We start from the raw sequence: 26,492 nt of genomic DNA, 5'->3' as shown, positions 1-26,492 counted from the left end.
GGGTTCAAACCTGAGACATAGACAATTCCACACATCCCTGCCCCCCCCCAAAAAAAGCAGAAACAAGAATACATAGGAAGCAGCAAAATATCCAGTGGTGGATCCAGGGCACCCACTTTTATTCTCCAATATATCCAATGTAAGCTAGTCGTGCAGCTGCTTGGGCACACAATGAAAAGTTGGAACCATTTCCTCCTGTTCCTAAGAAGTAACTGGCAACACCAGTACCACAGCCCTGGATCTTCCTTAGGAAATGCAGGCAGGCTGCAGGGCTGGGCCAGGGAAGCGCCCAGGCCATGCAGGACCATGGCAGCACACGGGAGCAGCGTGTGCCGGCCGTGCCAGACACCCCTGCTCCTGCCACAGCCTCGGCAGCAGGAGGGGCTGCAGCTGGGCAGCGAGCACAGCAGGGCTACATCACCTCCAAGTATTCCAAAGAAACCATCCAGCTTTCACAGCTCATAAAAATTCTCAACTGCAGTTATAACATAAACAACAGCACGCAGCAAATCAAACTGAAATACATACTGTGTTCAGACTCCAGGTTGGCTTTAATGGCAGACTGTCTTCAAGTACAGCAACTATTTCTGCTCTGACCACTGCTGCATTTATAGAGAAATTGTTTTCTACTTCTCTGTAAGTTAACATAAAACAACTTTTAAAGACTGTATGACAGAATCCTGTTTTGATTATCTAACCTTAGGCAACTGTAGTTGCATTTAGTCAAAAACCACACAGCAGTCTGTGTTGTCTAGAAAGACCTCAACAGTAAATGGAAGAGCTTATCACTGCTTGACATGGGTCAGCTAGTAACTTCAGGTTAAAAAAAAACAGAAAACCAAACCAAACCACACATTCCCCCTTGAATTTACTCCCGTTTCACTTGTACATTTAATTACAGTAATGAGTGTTTCTTAAGACTGTGTCTCCAACACATAAGCCATTTTTTATCTCCTAACTGGCCTGTAAAACTCTTCTGACAAATCCAAACTGAGAATTTACTTTCAAGTAAAAGTTCATTAAATTTCATAAAGCCTTTCCTTTACAGAGTCAGAAAATAAAATTTTCTCCTAGCTGGCACTCATGTGAAGTACACTTGCAGCCAAAGGGTATAAATTTTACCTCCAACTAAAGGGTTCAAAAAGTCCCTTCTACCTGTAGGATCCAGGCCTCAGTGCATTATTTCAAAACCCTAAAAGCCCCCTCTCCTCCTCCCCCCAGTCTTCAAGTACGGAAAGTTAAAGTGAGAAAGCAAGCAAAGGACCTTGAAGAAATTGAGAGGCTGCAGTAACACAATAAAGAAATTCTCTGACCAGTTCAAGCAGTTCATTACTCAATGCACATATACTTGCAGCAGTCTGATTTACCTTTACATTATGGATACAGAAATGAAGTCCAGTGCAAGAGAGCATTTGAGGTTTCTGTAGTCTTGTGCAGCCCTACCCTAGAATCAGCACTATACAGAACTAAAGTTGAAAGTTAAGAATTTTCAAACAAACACTATTAAAAAAGGAGCCAAAGGTTCTGTGACAACATGCAGAATTGGACTAACCCATGCTGCCTCAGGGCACTGCATGCACACAAGCTGGGACAACCTCTCCGTGCACACCCATGCCTAGTGCAGGCTAGCTGGTTGGTGTGAAGAACTGAATCTAAGGTCATGCTCTAAAAACACACCACAAATTGCCTTTTAGCCTTCCAGGAACTTACATGACTTTCACTTCATACAGATTTATCAATCTTAAAATTTTCACTGTTTAACACAAAGCCAAACCAATGGCTTGAGAAAAGAACGCTTCTCAAATCAATCACATATACACCTACTTTATAGCTATCTGCCTAGCTCCTCCCAAAGTTAGCCTGAAAAACAGTAAAATCTACACAAAGTTTTATTGCAATCATACAAGGGATACATCACGGGTCAAATACAACAAATACTATGATGCAATTTTACATTTATTAAACTACAGTTCAAAGCACAAATTTACACATTCTAAATACACTAAAACATCTAATGAAGTCACACTGGTCTCCCACTGACATTTGATATATCTGGGCGAAAGACAATAACTTTACAAGACTTTTCTAACAGGAATCCTTAGTATAAAAACTGTGTACTTGTATGTAAACTGTTGAAGAACCCAAGTGATGGGTTTCCATCTCCACTAAGTCATCCATTTTGTTGCATATTTAACGCTCAGGGGTTGAATGAACTTGATTTTAAATTTGGACACCATTATCTAACCCTCCCACCCCCCACTGAATTGTAGCTGTAGCTTGTTTTGCCTGGTCCCCATTACTATTACTATTTTTTCAAGTTTTGAAGAGAATGAATTGAATTGAAGATTGTTCCATTTCTTCCAGATTGGAATGTTGACCAGACAAACTACAGACTTGCAACTGCAGGTCTAACTGAAGCGTTAATGCCTGTTTAAGCTGCAGTGGAAAAGCGTTCTTCCGGGCTCAGCTGAATGCACGAAGGCACAAAGAAGAAGTTCTTCATCAATGTGTCTGAAGCAATTCCAGCATCTTGCATCTCATCCCTGCAGCAGAAAAGGTCAAGAGATGTAACAGCAGGTTTTCAGGTTCAATTTCCCTTCAGAAAGCAGGCGCCACGCAGTGTGTGCAGCCAACTGCCCCCGCACGGCTCAGCCCTGGCTCAGCAGAGGGAGCCCAGCTGTGCCAGTGCCTGGCACTCACAGAAATGCTGCCACTCGCCAGGCCGGGAGCACAGGGCCCTGCCTGCCCGGGTGCAGCAATGGGCTACCACACTCCCCATCCCCAAAAGAGCATCACTGCCCTTCCCTCCCAAGGTGGTACCAACACTGCACACAAGCTGTGGATATGTGTATTAGGAAAGCTCAAAGGTTGATGTTAAACAGCTTTTGTTAAGTCAGTATAAGACTTGACAACTACCACTGAACTCACAGGTGAGATCACTCAGGTATTCTGCTTTCCTTTGTCAGCCCTAAAGCAAAGTAGGCATTTTATCAGAGATCTCAGTTTAGTCTCATCAGTAAAACAACAGAGACAAAAAAAAAAAAACCAAAAAAAACCCCCCACAAACTAAAGAGGCACATTCTTGCACTCAGCATTTCTCTGTATTTGCCACTGAATGGAATTCATAAGTGTACACTCCTGAAGGAAGCAAAAGTAACCTTGCCACTACCAAGACAGTTTGCTTACCAGTCACTGAAAGACATCATGTAGTAAATCAGTGGCCTCTGATAGTCGTTAAAGGTGGACTGTTCACCCAAGGTACCAGAACCCATATTGTCAAAGATCAGCCAATCTCCCACGCTCAACTCAGGAAGAAGACAGTTTTCCACAATTTGATCAAGCTCATCACAGGATGGACCCCAAAGGCTGCTTGCAAACAGAGGCTCATCTTCCTTGTATTTCTATATGGAAATGATTGAAGCAATTCAGGCTTCAGTTTATTGAACAAGAATTTTCAAATATACAGAAGGTTAATTTAATAAATAATATGCAATTATATATGTATGAAGTGTTAAATATATATTCAATAGACAAGGATAGAAAGGACTACCTCTGAAGAATATAGAAGGACTCACCTTGTGAACCTCTGGGATAGTATTCAGTTTCTCAGACAATTTACTTGCAAAAGAACCATAAACACCATCATTTATGTAATATGTAAATACTGGTTCATCATCATTCCTGGTTTGCTCCACTGGAAGTAAAAAAAGAAGTTGTCTTGCATGCATGTTTTGTCATAAGTTAGATTGCAAAAGGACTACTTAAGTCAGCTGCTGTCTCCTGACAAGGGGGTTCCATATAAACTAGAATAGGAGAATTACAAGCAGAGTAATCTGTATGAGACCAGATTATAAATTCATTTATAATATTAAGTGAGAGGCTTAATAAAATTAATACTTTCAGTGATAACCAGTGCTAAGAATATAAATCCAGAGAAGCAGGGAAGTAGCTTGCTTTGTGACATGATTTTTAATGTTCTAGAACCTTCTAACACAGCATCTGTGATGCACCCAATATAGGTTTAACCTAGTAAGGACACAGGAAGTGCCACACAAAAGTACCAGCGAGACACACAGATAACATATGGTCAGAATCCAGAAGGCATATTGCAGTGTAAGAATTAGGGGATGCACTAAACACATAAACAAACTAGTCAATCCCAACTAATAGAGGGCAGTTACCTGTACTGAGACATAACACAGAAAACAAATCCAACCCTTACCTCCAGAAGGAAGAAGTTTATCATACTCAGCAGTCTTCTTTGCAATGACATTCACTGCCAGGGTAAATGCAGATGAAACATAATAACATCCAGGCTCTGCAATCACATTAACACCAGATTCCTTAGGAAAGTAGACATCCAGCAATGGCCTGATGACATGATTAACCTAGGAAATCGAAGTCAGAGGTAAGGCCAATGAACTCAGCTTACAGATGTATCACATACACACTTCCAGTCAGCAGCACACCAAATGCTTACTCTGCCCCTCCAATCTCTGAGAAATGCCTTTACTGGAGGTCCACAATTTAAAAAAAAAAAAAAAAAAAAAGAAAACTTATCATTCTGCTAAACACTTAGATTGAGAACCATGAGTCTGAGTACTACACAGTCTCTTTTCACAACTGAAGCTCAAGCTGTGGTAGACTCACAAGTGCACCAGTAATTTCAATGCCCATCCAGCACATCAGAAAATGTAAAATTACATATGAACCCACAAGAATGGGTAAAGGACCTTTTCATGATCAGTTCTGAATAGTATCGTAGAAACAGAATTATTTAATACTAACATTCATATATTAGGACAGATATGTCAAGATTAACAAATATTTTGGATACCTAACAGAACCATTAGAATTGGGAAAAAAGCCCTGATTGCTGTTAGGAACTCCTCACTTCCACTGTGCTGAATTCATGGAGCCTGTGTTTAAGACAACATACCAGTGTAAACTGGGTATCCTGTTCTATGTGCCACTTCAGACTAAAGGTGGCATTTAGGCAAAATCAGAGGCCAGCCAAATCAAGACCTTTAGCTTTCTGTTCCTAAGCAAAATACTGAAAATTTTCATCCAGTAGCAACAGGGTTTATGATCCAAAGCATGCTAAGGCACCCTGCACCAAACCATGCAAGAGTCACTAGCTGGACAACAACAGTCAAGAAAAACCTTGAACTATTACTGCTAAGGCTGCTTCAGATGGCAATTCAATCTCTAGCACACTTAAATGAGCATGCAGCCCAGATGAACAGGATTAAAAAGAAGTCACAATCACCTCCAAGAAGGGATTAGACTATCCAGCAATCAAGAATACAAACCCAACTAGTGAGATCTTGAGTTACAGTCTAACATGGAACTTAACTATGTTTCAGCTATCAATTCAAGCTGCAGTTTGAAGGGTAAACACTTCAATTTCTTCAAAAGTAAGAGTTTCAATTTCTAACACATTGCATACCTCTTCCAGCTGAAGTTCTGAACCTGTGAAGCCCCCACCAATATCCAACATGTTCATCTTAAAGCCAAACTCTTCCTAAAATGCATAGGCAGAATGTAAGTACACGAACAACAGTAAATGCAAAAAGATTTTGTTGCTCCTTACTGTGGTTGTTTTCTGTGTATTTAAGCTTTTGAAACTATTTAGCTGAGTACATCTAATGAGGGAGTAAGGGCATAGTACAGCTCCATTAAATCTAGAAACAAAGCACTGGGATGTCAATAGAGGCTGGTTATACAATTCTCTGCAAGCCCCACAGCAATGTCAACTCCCATCTTGTGGCTTTTGTTATATTCAGACAGTATTTGCTGAACAGGTGGTGTATTGTGACAAAATTTTAGGATTTCACAACTTTTGTGCCAAGACCACTGCAACAAATTTGCACAAAGATCAGCAAGATCCTCAGTTTTATTGCCCCCACATGTTACCAGCCACAGCTAAGGCACTGCAGTAATAAGAGTAAAAGGACTTGCAGTCTTCTCTGTTTAGTTTACAAACTCCTCATACCACAACAGATGCCAGCATAGAATTGTTCAATTTTAATGTAACCTAAAAGCATCAGTTGTGTATTTACAGGACTGAGATTTGAATATCAAAAAGGCTTGACCCAAAGTGGGAAACTAATTTAAACAGCATGTAAGGCTACTGCCTGTCAGTGGGACAGCATTCATTACCATAATTAGGACAAAGTTGGTTTTACTTCTATCACACATCACAAAACAGTATTTAGTCCCTTACTAAAAGTTCAATTTCCAAGGATTTCTTTTGGAAAGAATGTTGTTGTTTTGCTAATATAATTGGAATAGAATGGTTCCTCTACTGTAGCAATTGCATGTGAGTATAAATGTACTTACAGCCATGTCAAACACACACCGAGCATCAGACAGAGCATGAATGTACGTCTGCAGATCCTTGCAAGAGCCTGAAACATGAAATCTGAAAGAAATAAAAACACAGTAAATACACTGAACCATGCAGCTTTCAGACCAAGCAAATAATTTCATCATATAAAACAGCAACAGAAGCAATTCATTCCCAAGTGCTCCTGAACAAGCTTAAATGATAATATACAGCAACTGCGCAAAGAAGCTCAGACCACCACTGCCTGCTATTGATTTGTACTTGAGAACTGTCTTTCTCTTAATCCTAAGAATGTCCCACAATATTTTCATCTTTGAGAAACAACAGATTTAATGAATTTTTTCAGTCTTCACTATCAAAGTGGCTGAAAGTTGTTCTTCAGTAGTGCCAAAGCTGCAGAGAAGTACTGATGCCTACCACAATCTCCTGAATCCCCTCTTGTTCCTTGTCCAAGAGATTTGAGTACTGCCATATGCACTTATTCACTGAGGTGCTAAAACAAGTGCCAGCATTCCCATGGGATTCCTCAAGAGGCATATGGTCCACTGGTTCTAGACAGACCATACACACACCCGAGCCACAGTGTTCTCTACTCCTTTAAGGAATGCCATCCTGAGGCAAAGGTCACTTTTCAAACTTACTTGCATGAATCCATGTGTGGATTTAAAAATTATTTAAATAAAAAATAATGCACGAGAGCCACATTGTTTTTATAAAAGCTGGTTAAGACACTATACAAAGAGGAATTTTTTTTCAGTAGTATCTATTTTTTTAAGATATTTGCAGTTTATGCTTTCACATCCATTTCAAACAGATACACAACAAAACATTTGTGGTTTAAATCATCAAAATCTGGCTTAACATTTTTTTATTGTCTTGATGACCCATTTATTTGCTTGGTTGCTTTCCTAAAACAGTTATGAACATGTGATGGATTTGTAGCTGAAGGTAGACAGAGCAGACTTGTAAAATATCCATCAAGCTTCCAGGTAAAATACCACAGATCTGTACAAATTTGGAACTCTAGGATTCATTCCTGCTATCTGCAAGCCAACAACTTATCTGAGTCCTGATATGATCAAAGAGTGACATAGAACCTTAACTCTTACAAAATTTGACCCCATGTTCACCTTGTTCAAACTATCCAACCTATTCCATGCTGTACTAGCACTTCTGTTATGATGTTTATTGCTGGAAAAATACAAATCAAGTTACCACAGAAGTTCAAGAGTACAGTTAGAGAATAGGAGAGGCTTCTAAACTTAGTTTTACTTAGTTTTCATGCTGACAGAAGGATTTATGAGACTTCATTTCCTATAGTTTTGATGCCTGTAATAGTTACTTCGTTTCATACTAGTTTGAGCTTGCAAGCAAAAGCTCATGATTCTAAATCAATATGATATTGTTTGTCTGGGGTTTTTGTTGATTTTTTAAAAACCCTGTAAAATAGTATCAAAGGGAAAAATCCTTTTCTCTTTTACATCTTAAGTACCTCATACAAGTATCTACTCAGCCAGCAGAGGACAATGAAGTTACTCACTTGACCCCAACTATTTGGACTCCCAGCTCCTTAGCACATTCCATAAGGTGCCTACAGTTCTTCAGGGTGGTGCCAAACTTCATATTCATCTCCTCACCAGCAGTAATGTCTTCTGTGGCAATGTGCAGTAAGAGCCTAAGAGAAGGGGAAGATGATTGGGGCAGTTGGTTTACATCATCAGCACATGTGAAGCCTGAAGATTGTCAGAAGTGTGTTGATTATGTTGTCAGTACTCCAGCTCCATCGATGGATGAATCAAGGCAACCTAATAATAACAATCCTGTACAGAGAAAAAACTAGCAATTAGGGGCTAAAACATGGAGCCAACAAGGACAAGGGATTTCGAAATGCAGCAACTAAGACTCTTGCAGCAGCAAGAGTCTGTTGAGTGCTGTAATAAAAAATAATGTTACCTTCTAATAAAGCATAGTTCCTCATAACATCAGTAAGACTAAGATGACTTTTCCCATCTCTGCACCCCTCCCCAGCCCAGAGGTTCCCATTTAGTCAGACACGTATCAGATTTAGTTAAACTCGGCATCCAGGCTGAAAGCAAGCACACCCTGGCCATATCACATAACCTCCCCTTGTGGCTGAGCACATGGACTCAGGATGAGGGGGTAGGGTGGTCAGACCATTCCCTGCCCCTTCTTCCAAGACACTGTGGGGCACAGAGGCAGCAGGTACCATTTCTTACATTCTCATGCAGTGCAACACCTTCCTCTGTCTGGTCAAAGCCTCATTTTGGGTAGGTTTGGCAAACTGTAGTGCCAATGCTGACCTGTCTCTAAGTTAAAGTAACATTTGAGAGGCAAAGGCATGGTCACATGCAAACCTCTAGAGACATACCCCCATACCTCCCAAATGCAAACTGCTGTCCACTGAGAAAGCCACACACCCAATAAGATCAAGTAATTTAGTCATCCAGTAAACTAAACAGAGGTGGTGTCATGGCATACATGCAGACTGGGCAGAGCACATTGCAGATAACCAGGATGGGGAGTGTAAATGAGTGGAGGAAACTCTGCACCCAGAGTGAAACAGCTCTTTACAAGACAGGCAGCAAACAGAACTCAGCCTGGCCACTACAGCTGGCCTAACATCTACCATGACTTCTACAAGTACTTTCCAAATGTTTCCTGGTGTGTTTAAAATGCATTTTCTAAAGAGCAAAAGGTCCTAAGTTCTCAAACAGGTTGCCCTGCAATCCTTGTTAATTTATACCATTTCATCTTGAGAAACTGATGAGCATTTCCTTTCCTGCTTCTCACTAGCACAGAAAACTGTGTTCAAAAAATCTGCAGTCAAACAATAGTCTGTGAAGCATTTGGAAAAATGTGCTAACTGAAGCAAAAAACTGTTACAAGTCAAACTCTTTAAAATGTAATATAAAAATTCAAATCCATACTATGATTTGTAACCTCATATTAAGACTAGTCAAAACCCCTCCTTAAGACATCCAATGTTAAATTGACAAATTGTTATAGCACCATTTATGTGAATCAAGGTATTTTCAAGCAAAACCCACTAAATCTGACTTCTAGAAATCTAAGAAGTTGTTAGAATCATGGAAATAAATCAACATGAAAACTAACAAAACTCTCCAGGCACCAGTGAATAACTGGTAAAACACTAATGGTTTAACAGTCAGTTTTAGCACTACCAAGGCTTCCAAATCCACTAAGTATACCAGGGCCAGCAGTTACAGAAAAGTTTACTTATCATGCATAACATTTTTGCACAGAAATTTCTCTCCACTATGCAAAGCACAGACAGACTTCCACGAGGACGAAGTTTAATCACCAGCAACAGCAATATTAAATCTTGAGTCTTGAACAAAGAACAAACGCTCTCAAATACCACCACCCCCCAAAAAAAGCACCAAAACAAGTCACAGTTCTGGCAGATGACACAATACTTCAATCATGACTGTTCAGAACCAAGGAATTTGTTAAGGATATCAGGAATTCAGTTTCTCCAATGACATCTATGGAAAGCTATATCTTCAATCACTGCAAAGCACTGTAACATTCACTTAGGCTCACTGTAACATTCACTTCACTCTGGCTCCATATTTCTTAAAGGCATGGCCCAAAGCTAAAGCATTCATATGTGAGGGATGTGATGTGAAATGACAGGAGTGCCAGTCAGTCCAAGAGACCATTATACATTGCCAGCAATAAAGTTGTCATATTTAACAGCTAGATTATCAGCTTTGACCACTTTTCTACAGAGAGCAGCTGAACTAATACCAAAGTGACTGAAAAAATTTCTCACTGTTTTAATGATGTGGAAATGCCTGTAGGTGTATTTAATAGACCTGCAGAGTGTGCCCAAACCCCAGGTGGGATCCAATGCACATGGTCATTCGCTGGTAGCTCAGCCCTGACTTCAGCCAGAGCCACTAATACCCAAATACAACTCCCTGGAAGATAACACTGAAGCCAAAACAGAGCAGGAGGAAGATGTTATTTGCAGGTGATGAAATACTAGCCTTCTGAACTTTAATCCCTGAAACCTTTACATCAAGATTGCCCTAAAAAAATAACTTTCTCTCAAGATTTTTCCCAAACCAAGGGCCATTGTATTAGGAAGCCAAGACTCAGTAGGAAAAGATGCAAAAAAGCTATTTTCAAAGGAGACAGAAGAACAGATACAAGTGATTTGTACTAAAGAAGCCATGTACTTTGCTTGCAACTCAAGCCACCCAGAATACAGGCAAAAAGTTCCCCCCACATTAAAAGCAAAACTAGGATTTTGACACTTACTTGGCATTTGGATGGTTACGTGAAATTTTCTTCAGCTCAATGTCATTGTCACAAGTCATGATGTTTATCCCAGCTTTTGCTGCATACTTGATCTGAGAGGCTTGCTTGCAAGGGTTTGTGTAGATGATGTTTTCAGGAGAAATGCCCAGGTCTTGTACCAATGCCATTTCAGACTGAAAAGCAGGAGCATACCAGAGATTGACAAAGTGCACAGCGTCATCTTTCCTGAATTTTTATTAGATGTGCTCTATTACCCCACTAAAGTGAAAACTACCTACTGCTTCTAGGGCAGAAGTACAGATTTTCAACAGCCAGTTACAAATGAATTCACAGTTCAAATTTGATTTATAAACATGGCACCTGACACCAAAGAGATGAATTTACACCAGCAGACATATGAAAGAAAATAAGGCACACAGGCAAGGAAAACTTACTTTACTGGAACATGCAAAACCAACACCAAGGGTCCCCAGAATTTCGAGTACACCTGGAGTAGAATTGCATTTTACAGGGTAAAATGGCTTTATTGGTGCCATCACGTTCTGCCATTGCATGTTATTCCTTACAAGCTTTCCAAGATCTCCAACATAAAATGCCTTTTTTCCAGTCTGCAAAAGGAAGAATAGGAAAATAAAATGTCTGAACTTGTAGGTTTGCTGTCAAGACAAACAACCCCAAGTCTTAAAGAACTATGTACCTTTTTTTTACCCTGCTCTTAAGTTTTAGATTTGACCTTGAATAATGTTTTTCTGTTCAACTAGCAATTTGAACTAGTTTAAAAAAACCAAAGGGAATACCTACCACTTCAGAGATATTATGAATGCTATTGACAATATTCTGAGATTCCTGAATAAAAGATTCTACTTAAATGCCAAATGCTGATTTTATAAAAAACACAGATTAAGTTACACACTTTTTTCAACTTTTTATTTTCAGAAGTCTGCAGCTATTTATAGGAAGAAGATCCACTGGGATGAAAGCTTCCACAGTCTCAATGAATTTATATCTTATTATAAATGGAATAAAATCTGATGCACTAACATTATTTTAACATCTAATAGCTTGTTTTACTGAAAATTTGTCTGATGGTATTTTAGTTCAGGCAGTCAAGTTTGAGACTGTTCTCCACATCTTGTGAAGAATGAAGTTCAAAGGAATTTTAAGAACTAGACTTCATGTTAAAGGTGACAGAATCAAGTACACAATTTTTAAGAAAATGCACAGACTTTTCTGGAATGTTAAAGTTCTGCACATCTGTTACAATATAGTCTTTCTCACTATGGAGTCATGATGCAGGTGTAGTGGATCAAACTGCAAACAGATCATTCCAGATTTGTCCGTAATGTGCACTCAGTAAAAGCACTGTAGGTGAATGCCCTACTGTAAATCAATTAAAGACCATCACAAAACACATGATGGATCTGAATCAAGACTGTACATCAAATGTCAATTCTAGCACTTGACTTTTGCAGATCTGAAACTCTACATGTTGTGGCTTATTTTATACAAAGTCTTTATTTCTGTTTAAAAAACACAAATAGAAATTCCATCGGGTGGAAGCATACTGACCCCCTGTACGGGTCACCAGCAGGATTGGGATCTGGAGCTTTAGATCCATGGCACAGGCCTCTACCCCTTGAGCTAAAGGAGTAAATGAAAGCAGCAGGAGGCAGCTATCCTCTGTGAGCCAGCCAGTGGTTGGAGACATGACATGTTGCCAGTAGTTTACCTATTTATTTGCTAGACAGAAAAAGAATATTAGGAATCAGGATTTGGGAATCCTACACCTGAGTTCAGAAGGCCATGGAATTTAGCTATTTGATGTACTATAGTTGACCACTTGCACATGAATATTAGTTCTGATAAACCAAGGGAAAAGTGAGCAACTCGCAGGTATGGCATATGAAGAACACAGGATTTGCTTAATGAAACATTTTTAAAGTTTGCTCTTTCTACAATTTTGTCTACAGAACAAAAGCTACATCTTCCTGCCTCCTAAGAAATGAGTGAAGCCTTATTCAAAAAATTACTACTGTATACACAGAATTATTCAACTTTCTTTCCAGTTGGCTGCTAAACTTCAGTAGCTTTTACAGTTTTTCTTGAAAGAGAAACCCTCACAATGTGCTTGTACCAGAGTTTCCACAGGGGAGAAGGGTAACAGGAAGATGTATGAATATTAACCATGATGGCCTACAAAAAAATTTAAACATGGCTTTAAACAGGCTCACATAAACGTTTTTCAGAACTCCGCCATATTTTCAAGGAAATAACAAAAAGGTTCTAACTGAATATATCCACTTGGATAATTTTAGGTGCTTGTTCTAAACCCCATTGCTAATAAAATCTCTTCAAACAGTGAGATGGAACCTGCATTTAATTACATCATCCAGACTACTTCCCTGCTAGTCACACTCAGGGCAGTAAGAGTTGATGCCCAAATTTCCCCAACAGAATTCTGCCCAAAGCAAAAAAACAGCAAAGCAGCAGAATTAGAAGAGGAAACTCCTTTATAAATAAGGTGAGTGAGGCTTAGCTGACTGTTTCTCTGCTGCTGTTAGCTCATCAGCTCTAAACTACTTTGACCTAGTTTGAAGACTTAGGGAACTAAATCAAAAGATCTGGAAAGCAAACTTACATGAGTATGTTCATAAATACAGTTGTCAATAACATCTGCAAGAGTTGCTCCTTCATCCAACAGACCAATGGAGTAATTTGCATCCTCAAGAAATCCTTTCATCTCAGCCGTATTCCACAAAGCCGACAGTCATAAACCAAGAAACACAAGGGATGGGCTTCCAAGCCTTAAATCCGGGTCCTTAAATTATGCAACAAACTGCAGAAAGAAGACATGTGTCAATGGAAAAAGAGGCACAAAGCACACCATGCTGCTGTTTAAAAATCAGCTTTCTATACCTGATGTCCTACAAACAGTAACACATCCTCTACAAAGACCAAAGATGTTTTTACTCTGCTCACTCTGCGTTTGTCAGAGATATGGCTAGAACAATTCCACTGAAGCCAAGAATAAAACAGAAGCTGGGTACTTTAAATCTGACACTAACTTCCAGAAACAACTGATGCAAGGCTGTTCTTGAGAAGAATTCCAGACTGTATGCACACTGATCTGCACTGAGCTTATGCAAACGATGAAAATACTGCAAGTGCAGCATAATTGTACAAATGCCTCAGCTCGGTTCTTTTCAAATAAAGCATCTTAAGCAATGCTAGCATTCAAATGTGCAACTGGAAGACTGCCTGTAACAGAACATTCCTGAATTTGTTAAAGAAAACTTGTACCTTTGTTGATTAAATGTTAGCAGTGATATATTTGTACTAATGTTCTAGTTCTTTTGATGCTAATTTATAAGCACTGCATTTACACATTGTATTTATTAGACATTTATTTCGTTGTTCTGTTCATAACATTGGCTACAACATTTAAAACTGTTAATTGCAAAACAGAGGTTAATATAAAGAAGCAACTAGGCTAGAAGTAATTTAAAAAGTGATAATCTGAGCATGTAGAATTGTTATTAAAATAAAGTAATAGTTACAGTCTAACTTTATTTGCATCTTGTTTATCCTCAGATCTTCACTGCAAATTAACTTGGTAGTTAGTAGTTTATACAGTGTTTTCCAAAAGACAATCTAAATCAACAAAGTCAAAACACTGAAAATACTGTTAAATATAGTCTTAGAATGCAGATTGACTAATCTCAAGTAAAAACCAGCAGAGAATTACCAACAGCTGACTATATACCTTCATTTGCTTTACTTGATGAATAGAACAATCTGCAGTTCACATTCCATTGGAGTTGTGGGTCTTGTTTAAAAACAGCTTCTTAGCTTACATCAACCCACTGACCACATTTTTGTTTCAACTGTCATCTTTGTGACTAACACAAGATTGATCTAAACCAGCTAGCTAACAAGATTCCTGCTCTATATGAAGACCTAAGGCTTTTTAATATCTCAACAGAAGTTGCATAGTACTTGTAAAAAAAGTGATGGTTGTTTTCTAAAGCCACCTGCACTTAGATTTACAATAGCAGAATTATTTTTCTAATTAAAAGTATTTATAGAAACCACAACCATTATAGCTGAAAGCCAAAAATACTTCATTAAGACTATATAAATAAGATAATTTTGGCTTCAAATTATCACAGGGCCATGGTATTAACTCAGTCTCATGTTTCATCCACCACCTCCATACAGTAAAAAAAACTTCCCAATTTGCAACATAGGTTTGGTTAATGTTGTCAACAACGGGAACAAAGTTACTTTGCTGTAGTTTAATACTACCACAACTAAGCAGCAGTTGCTCCTGCTTGTCATTATGCCAAATAATGGGAAAGGAGCCAGCAGGGCTTTTTATATGCTTTCTGCACAACTCAAACATGCCCCCTATGTTTGTTACAAGAGGCATTTACTGCCAGGTGAGCTAAGTCAGGGGCAGCAAGAATATTCAGTTCTGTTCAGAAGCTGAATGATAAAGACAAGTAGAGCAGATAAGAAATAATTGTCTCACACATATATAGTGAGTCCTATGATTATTTAAGGGAATCCTGAAGATCCAAATCACAGAAGAGCAAGATAATTATCACATTGATGTAAGGATTTAATGAGTTATAAAAACAATGACTAGGTGGTAGACTATAATAACCAGAAAAGTCTTTAGTCAGTCGTATCTCAGAATGAGACTAATAGCTAAACCTCCTTAAAAAAATACCACCACTGAACAAAAGAAGCTTGTGAACTAAGTTGCCTTAGAATCAGTCCAACAAAGATGGACACTACAGTCATCTTCATAAAATATCCATGGTTTGCAGAGGACCAAAAAGCTGAGTCATCTTTTCCCCCCAAGAAATAAATGCTGTCATCAGCTTTTTACTGAAGCATTTTAAGGAATTACTGTATATATAAGGGTGCTACTTAACTAGATTTTAAAATTTTGGTTGAGGTTTTTTTTCATGCTACAAGCCACTTCCTACACTCCACAGCTTGCAGACAGTCCAGAGTCCCTTCCACCCCAGATCTGCCCTACTGGAAGGTCTCAGCACACCCAGTGGAACCAGTCACAGCCCTGAATGATTTTTACACTCACCAGACACACACAGCTAATTGCTTGTACCGTGTATTTCAAATGAAGCAGCCCAATCTAACCAACTACACGCTTTTCCTCTCTGAGTGTGGATGTTCATCTGAGCTACAGTGGAGTAGATTTAAGCTAATTGTTTAGTAGTCTTAAAAGAGAGGCTTTTTTTCCATAGTTAATGACTGTGGTGTCCACAGCTTTCAGACAGATGGTGTAGAAGTATACTTTCCTTCAAAAGCTGCCCCTTTAATTTTGGGGAGACTCAGCTCACATGAAGCATGGGGGGAGGATTCTTTAACACCAACTCCCAAAGCCACCACCAACAAAAAGAACAATTATCTAGTAAGTTAGTTTTGATAAAGGTTATTTCCTAAACAAGACTTGTCTCCTGCTCATTCATCAAAAAGCATTTTATGGCCAAGAGGCAGGTCCCAAAAGGAATATATGCCAGTACAGATTCAATGACAACTGCAACAAACCATAAACAACCTGATATATCCTCTCCCAGCATGCTAAACAGTGATTGCTTTTTCTAAGCACATCCAAGACATGGAAGCTTCTCCTTTTAACAAAATTAATCTAGTAGAAAAAAAGCTAATGTTTGACTACTGTCCAATGTCCCCTTTTTGGAATAAATTACATCTCTTCAGTCTTGAAAGGAAGAATATTCTGCAAAGAAAAAACAAATTCCTAGAAGCACTGCTACAGCACTACTACAAGACAGTGGCTAGAGAAACAATTCTTTAAGGGGTTAATACCTCAAAATAGGATTTGGGACTCTGCTGTCACCTTATTCTGTTTTGACTGGTTCCCTCCTGAGGGGGGTGAGGAGAATCAGTGATAAAATTTGCAGAAGGAAATCTAAATGATGGTTTAGGACTTTTTTGATGTCTGTAAGATGAGCCAGAACTCATTAGAGCACAGAGCTCACTCTTTGCTGGAAATGCTGACTTACTGCAAGTCATTATTTGACAGACTTGGTGTGGTAACACCACCCATTCTCACACCTGAAATGTTAGTCTGCACAATGCTCCAGGACATATATTTTAAGTCAAACAAAAGCTGTCAAGTGGTATGAGACTTCTACATAGGCATGTAATTGCTTTCTTTGAAGTAAGCAGTACATCCTCAGGCTCTTTAACACAATGGCTTCCCAGATGAAGAACTCGAAGATAAAAGTGTACATATTTAAACACTGCAATTACTGCAGACATCTGGAATAAAAGAAAATTAAAATTCTCTGAACAGAGTCTAAACACATGCTTGTCACATGTAAGCATCCACAACACACACAATTTTCTTTTCTTTACCTTGTCCAAACTAGGTATTGTTTGGCCTAAGAACTTTAAAAACTCCAAACACCTATAGGTTTGGGTCTTTCATTAAAAACTTCCTCTGCAAAAAAAGTTTCTGCAAATTAAATGGGCTCCAAATAATGCCTCTCAACCACATCTTATTAAACAAAAGTATTTATGATCAATAAAAATTATGCTGATGCAAAAATCAAAAAGGGCTAAAACCAAATTATTTTCTCATTCCTTGCAATACTGGTTCTTCAGGGGTAATAAATCAAAATAAGAAATTTTGTCACTGTCACCAGCAATTCAGTACAGAACAGGTATTAGTAGAAAAGTATATATATTATATATATATATATATTCCCTATACATGAGTCCTCTGCTTTCAGTGCAGGGAATACCTACTTAAAATGGGAGTATCTTTTAAAAAAATCTAAGACACCATTTCACCAACTGTAATTGAGTTATGTGAACACCACCACTAACCAGCTGATGGAAATGCTGAAACAGGAGTCTTTTTTTGCATTACTCAAGTTACCTCTCAGCACAAATCCACTGAAGGTCGTAAGTAGGATACCTGTACAGCTTAGGTCAGTTGCAGCCTACTCTGTTCTCTCAGCAGCATTGCACACAGTTAAGTGAGCAGTGTAGAAAGAACAACTCTGCTGAAGCAAGCAACTGGGATAGAAACTGAAAAAACAATGGCCCATCCAGCATCTTGTACAGGAACAAAAACCTCCTTCTGCATTCCTCAAGTCTGAATACATTATTCAGACCCAAGAAGCTCACAAAGCTTACAAAAGAATGGTTACTCTTCTGAGTGCACATATACTTCCGTGGCAGCAGACCAGCACTTCTCTTTTATAACAGTGCAAGCAGTCACTTCCCCATTCCAGCTCCTTACTTGCTCAGCCAGTGTTGGTGCTTGGCCTCCCCACTGCCCCCACGACTCCCGGCCCTCCTGCTCCATCTACACTAAGCGTCTAAGGCTTTCAAATTAATGTCCTGGACTGGCAATTAGTGACTCCAGACAGCTACTGCTTCCACTTGGCATAGACAGGGCTTGCTAATACATCAGACTTCCAGCATTTCTGGCCAATCAGATGGGGGAATAAATAGAAGAGATTGTAAAGGAGCAAGACTTCAGGCCACAGTTGCTGGACTGCTCAGGGAGTGAGAGCTTGAAGAGCAGACAGAAGTAAACCCCAAGTCTTCCCCTGCCAGTGTAACAAGTGAGTTTAATGGAAATGTAAGTACACCTTCAGACAGAAGATTTTTATTTAATTCCACTGGAACATCAACATATAACATAACAGTTACATTTAAAAGCTCACTCGACCTTTTTCCCATTAAATCACTTTGCAAGTTGAACAAGACAAAGTACCAATTAGCTCTTTAACTTGCATGCTAGCTGCATTTGAGGCAAAGACCTGTGCTTCAGCACACCAAAACAGGTGCAGATTTCCTGGCAAACACCACTGCTACCTACATCACCACTACATTCAATACTGAATCGCTTCTATTTGTGTACAGTACATAATTGCTGAACACTAAATAGATCCAACCTCAAAATAAATACACATTATCTGAACATTCAGCTGCAAATGAAGCAAATTCAGTGGCATTTCCATTCTAGGGCAACTTATACCTTGTATCATTTGTCACAGCAGAGGAGTCTACCAGTTAGAGAAGGAATATTTCAAAGAAGGTACCAGGACAGCCTTCATCTCAAGAGTAAGAACTTCTGTCAGAGCCAAAATTCTCTTCAGTTTTAGAAATTAACATGCACGTATAGTACCTTAAGACTGTATACTTTATTCACTCCTTCTAACAATTCTTCTTCCTTTCCTAGCTTTTTACTATTTTACTTTATTCCTGTTCAAATGCAAAATGTCATGCATGAGTTCTAGCCACCTACAAGAGCAAACCAAAACTTAAACTGAACAGGAGAGGCAATTTTCTCAGCTATTTTCCTTATAAAAACCACACCTCAAACATAACAGTGATATTCAGAAAATTCTCAGTGTTAACTGAATTTGCTTGACTAGAGTATTCAACGACAAAGAACCAGATATATGCAGTTAATTCAGTAAGTTTCAAACAAAACAAAGAACAAAACCTCAGGAGATAGAGCCAAAAGTCAGAATAAACCAAGCTCATCCTGTGCCTCAGCAATTGTGGTATTTTCAAAGAACAAGTTTATCTACATTAAGTACCTTATTAGGATGCATACTAACACAACTGGCATTTGGAATCTTTGTGGCCTTTAAAAAGTACCTGGCTCAGTAAGATGTACTTAACCACTTGCAAGTTCTACATTAAAAAGCACTCCATAATTTATAGGTAGTAAGCCAAACAAAAATGCCTTCAGCTAGACAAGAAAAAAGTAATACTGTACTAATACAGTATAAAGTCAGCTTGAATGCATTTTGAATATCTGAGCTAAGACTATTGTTAAAAACCACAAAACTATTTTAAGTTAACAGAACATGATAATCACATACATTTCAGAGTTTTCTGTGCTCCTTAAGATCAGCTAAGTGCATTCATTTGTTTTCCATTATCATGGTCTTGTTTTCCTTTAATACCTATTTCCCACTTCAAAATACAAAGGCATTTATAACTGGTACACATTTTCCATCCAACATTAAATTCCACCTTCTACTGTAACCCCACTACAACTATTTGTGGAAATGGATAGTAATTAACAAATAATGGAGACAGGCATTTGGGAAGGCACACCCTTCATGACCAGCCTGAGTTACTGTTTACAATAGCAAATCTTAACTATTTCAGTATAAACTACTCAAACTATACCATACTCAACAAGTCATGAGTTGATGTTAGCAGTCTAATTCCTGACTTCAGAATTATCACTGAGACTGAAGTTACAGCATTTTATTTCAGGATTTCTACAGCCAACACCCCTAATACAGAAAAATAGCTTTATTTACCAAGTTTACTGCAGAATTTCATCAGATAATTGCACTGAGAAATGTGTTAGCTGAGTAAAATGTTTAGTTTAGCCCCCCTCGCCATCCTGAATGAAAGTCCTATGTAATTTTGTTAATCTACACCCAGACCTTGCTTATCAAAAAACAAGCTGTATTTTTGCAAGTGCTTATCCTCCTGCATACAGATGAAGAGAGACTTACATGGACAAGTTAGGAGATGGAACCCTACTATCATCAGCTAGGTTCCCAAGGTGGCTCAGCGTTGAAGTCGAACTGCTCTCTATAAAGCACTTCTCCTAAGCCCTCTGGATAGTTGTAAACTTGATCAGAGATTTTGCCCTGTAGGGAGAAAAATGCACACAAAAATAAATTTCATAGCCAGAACAGAATAAAAGCTTTATCATAAAAACATGTAACAAATGCCTTTTCAGTAGTGCTTTTAAGGAGGCTTATAACATCCCACCATGAAAGTCTATAATCACACACCCAGTTTTCAAGAGTTAATATAAACTCTGAGCCAGAACAAGGCAGATGTACAAAGAACTGCTAAAACACATGAGACTGCTTATTTTACTTATCTTTCACAGTCTGAATGAGAAGATTTTCAAAACTAATGGCAAAGATCTCTACATGATCCTACTGTAGGGTAAGCATGCCTTAACACTGGATTACTCTCCCAGAAGTGTTTTTAACCCTGTAACCACTGCATTCTTCCCCTCCCCACTTCCTTTCTATTTTAGAATTCCCTTGCCACGTTCCTACTCCCTCTAATGTGAATGAACATGGCATGTGGGTGAAAAAGCTATGTGGGTGAAAAATAGTGCTTTATATAGTGAAACTGAACACCACACAGACAAATCCAGAAATGAGCAAGACAGTAAAAACAAAGTAACTTATGCTTGCCTTTAGGAATGAGAAAACATTTCAGCTGGCCCTTAAAGGCTATTACACACATCAGCAAAGCAGCATTTTAAAGTACAAGGCTAGCTTACTCAAGGTAAAGCACTCACACAAACAGAACAATGAGCATAAAAGCAGTCAAGGAAACATTTATTAGGCCTGTTGAGAAGCTATTCCTCCTAAAAGCAACAATAATTTTCTTTCAATTAAATACACTACCGAATTGATCACATGTAAGCCCAACATACAATAAAGTTTCTACAAATTCACTGTGACATATGGCATGAAACATAGAGCATACCAACCTATTGCAAAAATGAACCTTTGCTACTTTCATCATTTAAGCAATACTACATGGGCTCACTACAAAAGCATGACTTTTGGGAATCACCCAACACAAGATCATGGCCATGTTAGTTAAACTCCTGAAATACACTTTTTCACTTAATTCTTGCTACTGGAAAACTAAACTAGTGAGCTCCATGAAGTACTGCATAACACACAGAGGTAATGCAACTTGAGGGTAGCTGTTTCACAGCAGCTCCCACCAAGCAATCCCTGCAGCTTTACCACATAAATTAGCATTTACTAGCATGCAACATTAAAAACAAACCTCAATGCTTCAAAATTGAGATATTACGGAATTTTGCCAGCTAGAATTAATGCATATGTATTACATTTAAGCTTATCCTTTTCTTTCACTAAAGCAAGAAGTTAGTAACATTTAGTTCTGCACACAACAGGAAGGTGTGGCCAACATTTAAAATTAACTGGTAGTTACACTACTTCCTATTGCTGTTCTGATACATACAAATTTTCCAGTGACAGGAATTAAGTTTACCTTCCTAGCCAAACAAGTCATTAAACACAAGTGCTCCTAGGTAGAGCACACGACCTTCAGTGCAAAACTTAAAATGCAATGCTTCAGCCAAATAACACCTGCAATATTATGCCAATAAATATTCTCCCATGTCCCAAGGAGGAAAGTTTACAGTGAAAATTCCTGTGGAGCAGGAATGAAACCCAACAATTTTCTGTAGCAATAGTTAACTTTGAGTTGTGCCAAGTTCTAATTGTTTTCCAGAACTTCTCCTAAATGGTATTTATGTAAAGGATCTCCACAAACATATGCAAAATAGTCTGACTGCTCTTTCTGTGCAGCTTTGCCACTTCTAAACATTCAGAGGAAAATGGAACAATTTGAGCCTTTCCAATTGCAGTCACTTTAGTCTATTTTAACCAGCAGAAAGGGATTTTGCTGTTGAGTGGCAGAGCTGGGCTACCGCTTTAAGTACAAGTGTGTTAGATGTCCACAACCCCTATGGGCAAACCCAGTTTTACAAAAAATTGCATGTGTTATCAACCACAATGAAGCATTCCTTGTTTAAGGGTTTTAAAGCGGGTATAAAAGTATTCTTTGCTAAGCAGTGAGCTTTGAGTTGTGGGAATAGTTAGCAAGGTAGATCTGCCTTTTAATATTCAAGTGGCACCTTATATGCACGTGTTTACCTCTCATCTGTTGGTATACTCTACTAGCAGGTTCCTGAGGCTTGACTGCAGCTCAAGCAACAACAGTCACAACTCACCTGAGGACCCAAATCACCCCCCAGCTGTCCACAGCACACAGTTGTCAGAGCACCTGCACCCCTGCAGAAAGCCCAAAAGTGCCCAGCAAGGCTGGGCTTTTTCCAGTTCACTGGCCCCTCTCACCTCCCTATGTGTGATAACAACAGGCCTACAAAACCAGGCATCAATCCATTTTCTTGAAAAAAAAATAAAATCCACTGCATCTGTTTCTGAGAAGTGACCCTTTAGTGGCTTGAGCAAAAATATCCATTAACCAAACCCAAAAAATCTGGAATTACAATGACCTTGCACATTTACAGCAAGTGACAGACTCCAAGGCACCAACTTACTCTGGTTCCCAGAAAAACCTAGGTATTTCTGAGTTACAGTAAGCCTCTTCCAGAGCAGGGAGAAGACACTGTGGCAAGGGGATCCCTGGGGGGGAGCAGGTCCTGAAGGAAGCACAGGTCCCTGAGGAGTTCTGCGTGAACCACACTCTTGCTCCTGTGATACATCAACAGCATCTAGAGCTGAAATCTACCATTATACCTCAATTAGCGCACTACACGATTAAGCCTCGCTTCTAGGAAGGGACAGTCTTAATTCTCTTCCAGAGCACTCGGTCTCCCCTTTAATTTGGAGAACTGGAATCGTTTCCAGCACACTGCTGCCATCACACACCTGCAGCAGCCTTCCAGGGGCAGAGAGAGGCACGAGCTGCGGGTCCAGGGGCCGCCCGCAGTGCTGAAAGGCAGTAATCCTGCCTCTGGCCTCCAGTAAAACTGTGCCCACAGGAGAAACATTCCCACAGCTGCTCACCAGCAAACAACACCCTCCCCCTCCCAAAGAGCCTCCTTTTTCTGGGGTTTAACAGCTTCCCCTGGAGCTCAATGCCCAGCGGGAGGGATGGGGGGAGCAGGCCGGGGCTCTCGGCCTAGGGGAGGCAGCGAAGGGAGCTCGCCACAGCCAGAGGCACACGGGGAAGGGGCTGCCTTGTCACAGGCATCAGCCACAGCAGCAGCAGCATTGTTCACACGGTGACAGGAAGGAAAGAACTAGACTGGACCAGTCCAGACTGGAACAAACCCCTCCTACCATCACCATTATTCACAACCCCCACCTCCCCCCCAACACCACTGCCTCCCACGTTTATCCAAGGAAGAATAATGGGCAAGTGCAGCGTCTTCAGAGACAAAAATCCGGCAGCCGGGGAGGGCAGAAGAAGTAGGGCAGGACTACCCCCCAATCCACTCACACACAAGAGACCCAGTCACGCATCTGACTAGATGGTAGGCATTTCTACACTGTTTTACTGGCCTTCACACCGTGTTTTCATTCAGGGTGGCTACAACGGACTGGGACTACACAATTGTATCCTGGTTAGTCACCAGAGACTGCTGCAGAGGTCTGAAATGCAGCGCTTCTCCTGCCTACCAGGCACAAGGCAGCCGTGTAGGATTTAGTACTGCAGGGGATGCCTTCAGAAAGGCTCAAAAGGTTTAAGCTCACTTTCTTGTCTCTTCACCTCAACCAGGCAACCCCCAGCACACACAGGCATCTTCATGGGCTCAGACTGATGACTGGAAAAGATCTGCAGCGCTGTCCAGTACTCAGCCATACCAGCATCCTCTTCAGCCACATCACAACCCTGCACTTGCACCGTTCCACTTCTGCACGCATGAGCCCGCTTGCTCACCATGCCTTCAGCTCCCCTACCACCACAACAGACACCTCTACTGATCTCCCACCACTATAATAACGCTGCTGATCTCCTATCAAACAGGGAACAGCACAGCAGGCAACATGCACACACTTTGGCTACCCCAACATTCAGGTGCACACGCTTTACACACAAGAATTCAGCTGGCAGCTGAAACAGAATCTCTTCTCCATACTTTCCAAAGGCCACTAGTACACCAGTGGCCAAACGGACCAAAATACATTGGCAGAGACAGCCAAGCCAAGAAGGTTGAGCTCAACCAAGAGACCTCCAAAAGGACCAGCGGCACCAAACCTGCTACTGCTACACTAAGGGTCGGACCAAGGGGAAGGGTAAAGGGTGTACCCGTGAAATGACCAGAGAACTACTCCCCGGGCAAAGGGGGGACTGCTAACGGGAGGGAAGGCTTCCCCTTCCACATGCCGGGTGACCGCACGGCCCTTCAGCGTGCAGGCAGTCCCGGAAAGCGTCACTTGTGCAATGCCCTTACGGCTCGGGCGTCGCTCTGACAGCCGGCGCTGCCGCCCCGCTCCTCGGCGTGGCCCCTGCTGACCATGCCGAGGGGACAGGTGAGCAGGCCTCGTGCAGCTCAGGTAAGGGGAAAAGTGGAGCATGGCAGCGGGAGCCCGGATGGATAATCACGCTCACAGAAGCACAACATGGCCCCTGAGAAGCAGGCGAGGAGACGCCGCGGCCATGCCACCAGCACTTCTGCCTCTGCCCCCGTCAGGCTGCCCGCGCTGAAGCCTGTCACACACGGCTGTCCCCGGGGGCTCGGGGGAGAGCACGGCGTGTGGGTCACACGCGTGAAGGGAGCCTGCAGCACCCGCACCGCAGCCCGTACTGCCAGCCCAGGCTGCTGCCACAGGGCATCGGGCAGCCCCTCGCCCTGAGGGATCCAGGCGAGGGACGCCCCTCGGCCCCCACTCCCAGGCAGGGGCGTCCTGCGAGAGGCAGCAGCGCCCGGTGGGCGCGGGTCTCCAGCCGCGGGCACTGCCCCAGCTGCGAGGGGGAAGACACCGTAGAGCCCCCCTCCGCAGGAATCCGCCATGTTAGGGCGGTCGCCGAGCCCCCGCCGGCCGCGAAGCCGGCGGTCCCGCCGCCCTTCCGACTCCCGAGGACTGCGGGAGAGAGGTACCGGCGGCACCGCCGCAGCGTTCACCCCAGTGCCCGGCCTCCACTCCCGCCCCGTCACCGCTCGCACGCAGCGCTGTCCGCCATGTTAGCGCGGCGGCCGTTGACCCTCCGCCCGCCGCCGCCGACACCTCCCGGGCGCGGGGGTCCCGCTGCCCGCCCGCTCGGCCCCCGCACTGCGGCCCCGCACCGCCCGGCGCGCCGGGGGACGGGGGGAGCTCCGGCTCTGACTCATTCCGCCGTTCTCCATATGCCGCTGCCGGTGGCAGCCGCTCTCGCCCCACGCCGGCGGGCGGAGAAAGGGCAGCGGGAGGAACTGGCCCCAACCCCAAACCTCCCCGGCAGTCACCGCCACGGTACTGCCCGCCAGCTGCCCCTCCGCCCTTTCCGGGCACCACGACCACTGCTGCCCGTCCGTCCCTGCGCTGCCCCGAGCCCCAGGCCTGGGCAGAGGGAAGCCCCTAACGCAACCACCCACCGCCGGTGACCACGGACCCTCCGGCCCGGTTCGGAGCTCGGGGTGGGCGTCGCCACTGCTTCCCTCCCTCACTCCCACCACCACCCCCGCCACGGGCGGCGAGAGCCCCAGGACTCCCGCTCCGGTACTCACGTGAGATAACGGCCCGAAAGATTTGGTAAATCGTCTTCTCTTTTTAGGCGGAATTTTTAAAGAGGGATGTGGGAACCTACAGCAGAAATACAGGCGGCGGCAGCGGCGCCTTCCAGGGCCATAGGCTGCGGGGGCGGCCGGCGGGGAAAGCGCAGCGCAGCGCTGGGACCAGAGGGCACAGGCGAAGAGAGACAGAGCCGGAGCGGGCCGGGGGCTGCGGTAGCGGCGAGCGGAGACGGGAGCGCGGCTGATGAGCTGCGAGCGAGCGAGCGGAGACACGGAGCAAGAAGAAGGGGCTGTCGCCGGCAGCGCTTTTATAGAGCGGGCGGGGGAGGGCGGGACCCGGGCCGTCGTCACCGCACCGGGGGCGGGATCCGCCGCCTTCCCCCGCCGCGGCGTTCGGGCGCGCTGGGCTGGGGCAGCGAGGCTTCTGTCCCCCCGGCGGGGATGGCGTGTCCGCGGCGGGCCGCCCGGCCTGGCTGGTACCGAGAGCGCTGCAGGAGCGGCCAGGTCTTTGGTTAGTTCCTGACACGAGCCAGGGCAGGGACACCGTCA

General features: G+C 42.2%; 1 protein-coding gene across 1 annotated transcript; it reads right to left on the bottom strand.

Moving 5' to 3' along the window:
• Window positions 1-90: 90 nt before the first annotated feature.
• On the bottom strand, window positions 91-26,253 carry AZIN1 (antizyme inhibitor 1). The gene is made up of 12 exons (XM_064706395.1): window positions 25,938-26,253; window positions 20,209-20,346; window positions 13,296-13,493; window positions 11,092-11,265; window positions 10,658-10,830; window positions 7,890-8,024; window positions 6,343-6,424; window positions 5,450-5,524; window positions 4,223-4,388; window positions 3,576-3,694; window positions 3,187-3,401; window positions 91-2,543 (listed from the first exon to the last, which is right to left on the bottom strand). The coding sequence occupies exons 3-12, from the start codon at window positions 13,395-13,397 to the stop codon at window positions 2,432-2,434; spliced, it is 1,353 nt and encodes a 450-aa protein (XP_064562465.1). The 5' UTR covers window positions 13,398-13,493; window positions 20,209-20,346; window positions 25,938-26,253; the 3' UTR covers window positions 91-2,431.
• Window positions 26,254-26,492: the final 239 nt, after the last annotated feature.

Source organism: Zonotrichia leucophrys, chromosome 2 (genome assembly GCF_028769735.1).
Source record: "Zonotrichia leucophrys gambelii isolate GWCS_2022_RI chromosome 2, RI_Zleu_2.0, whole genome shotgun sequence".
Classification (NCBI taxonomy): Eukaryota; Metazoa; Chordata; class Aves; order Passeriformes; family Passerellidae; genus Zonotrichia; species Zonotrichia leucophrys.
This window is presented reverse-complemented; position numbering and strand designations above follow the sequence as displayed.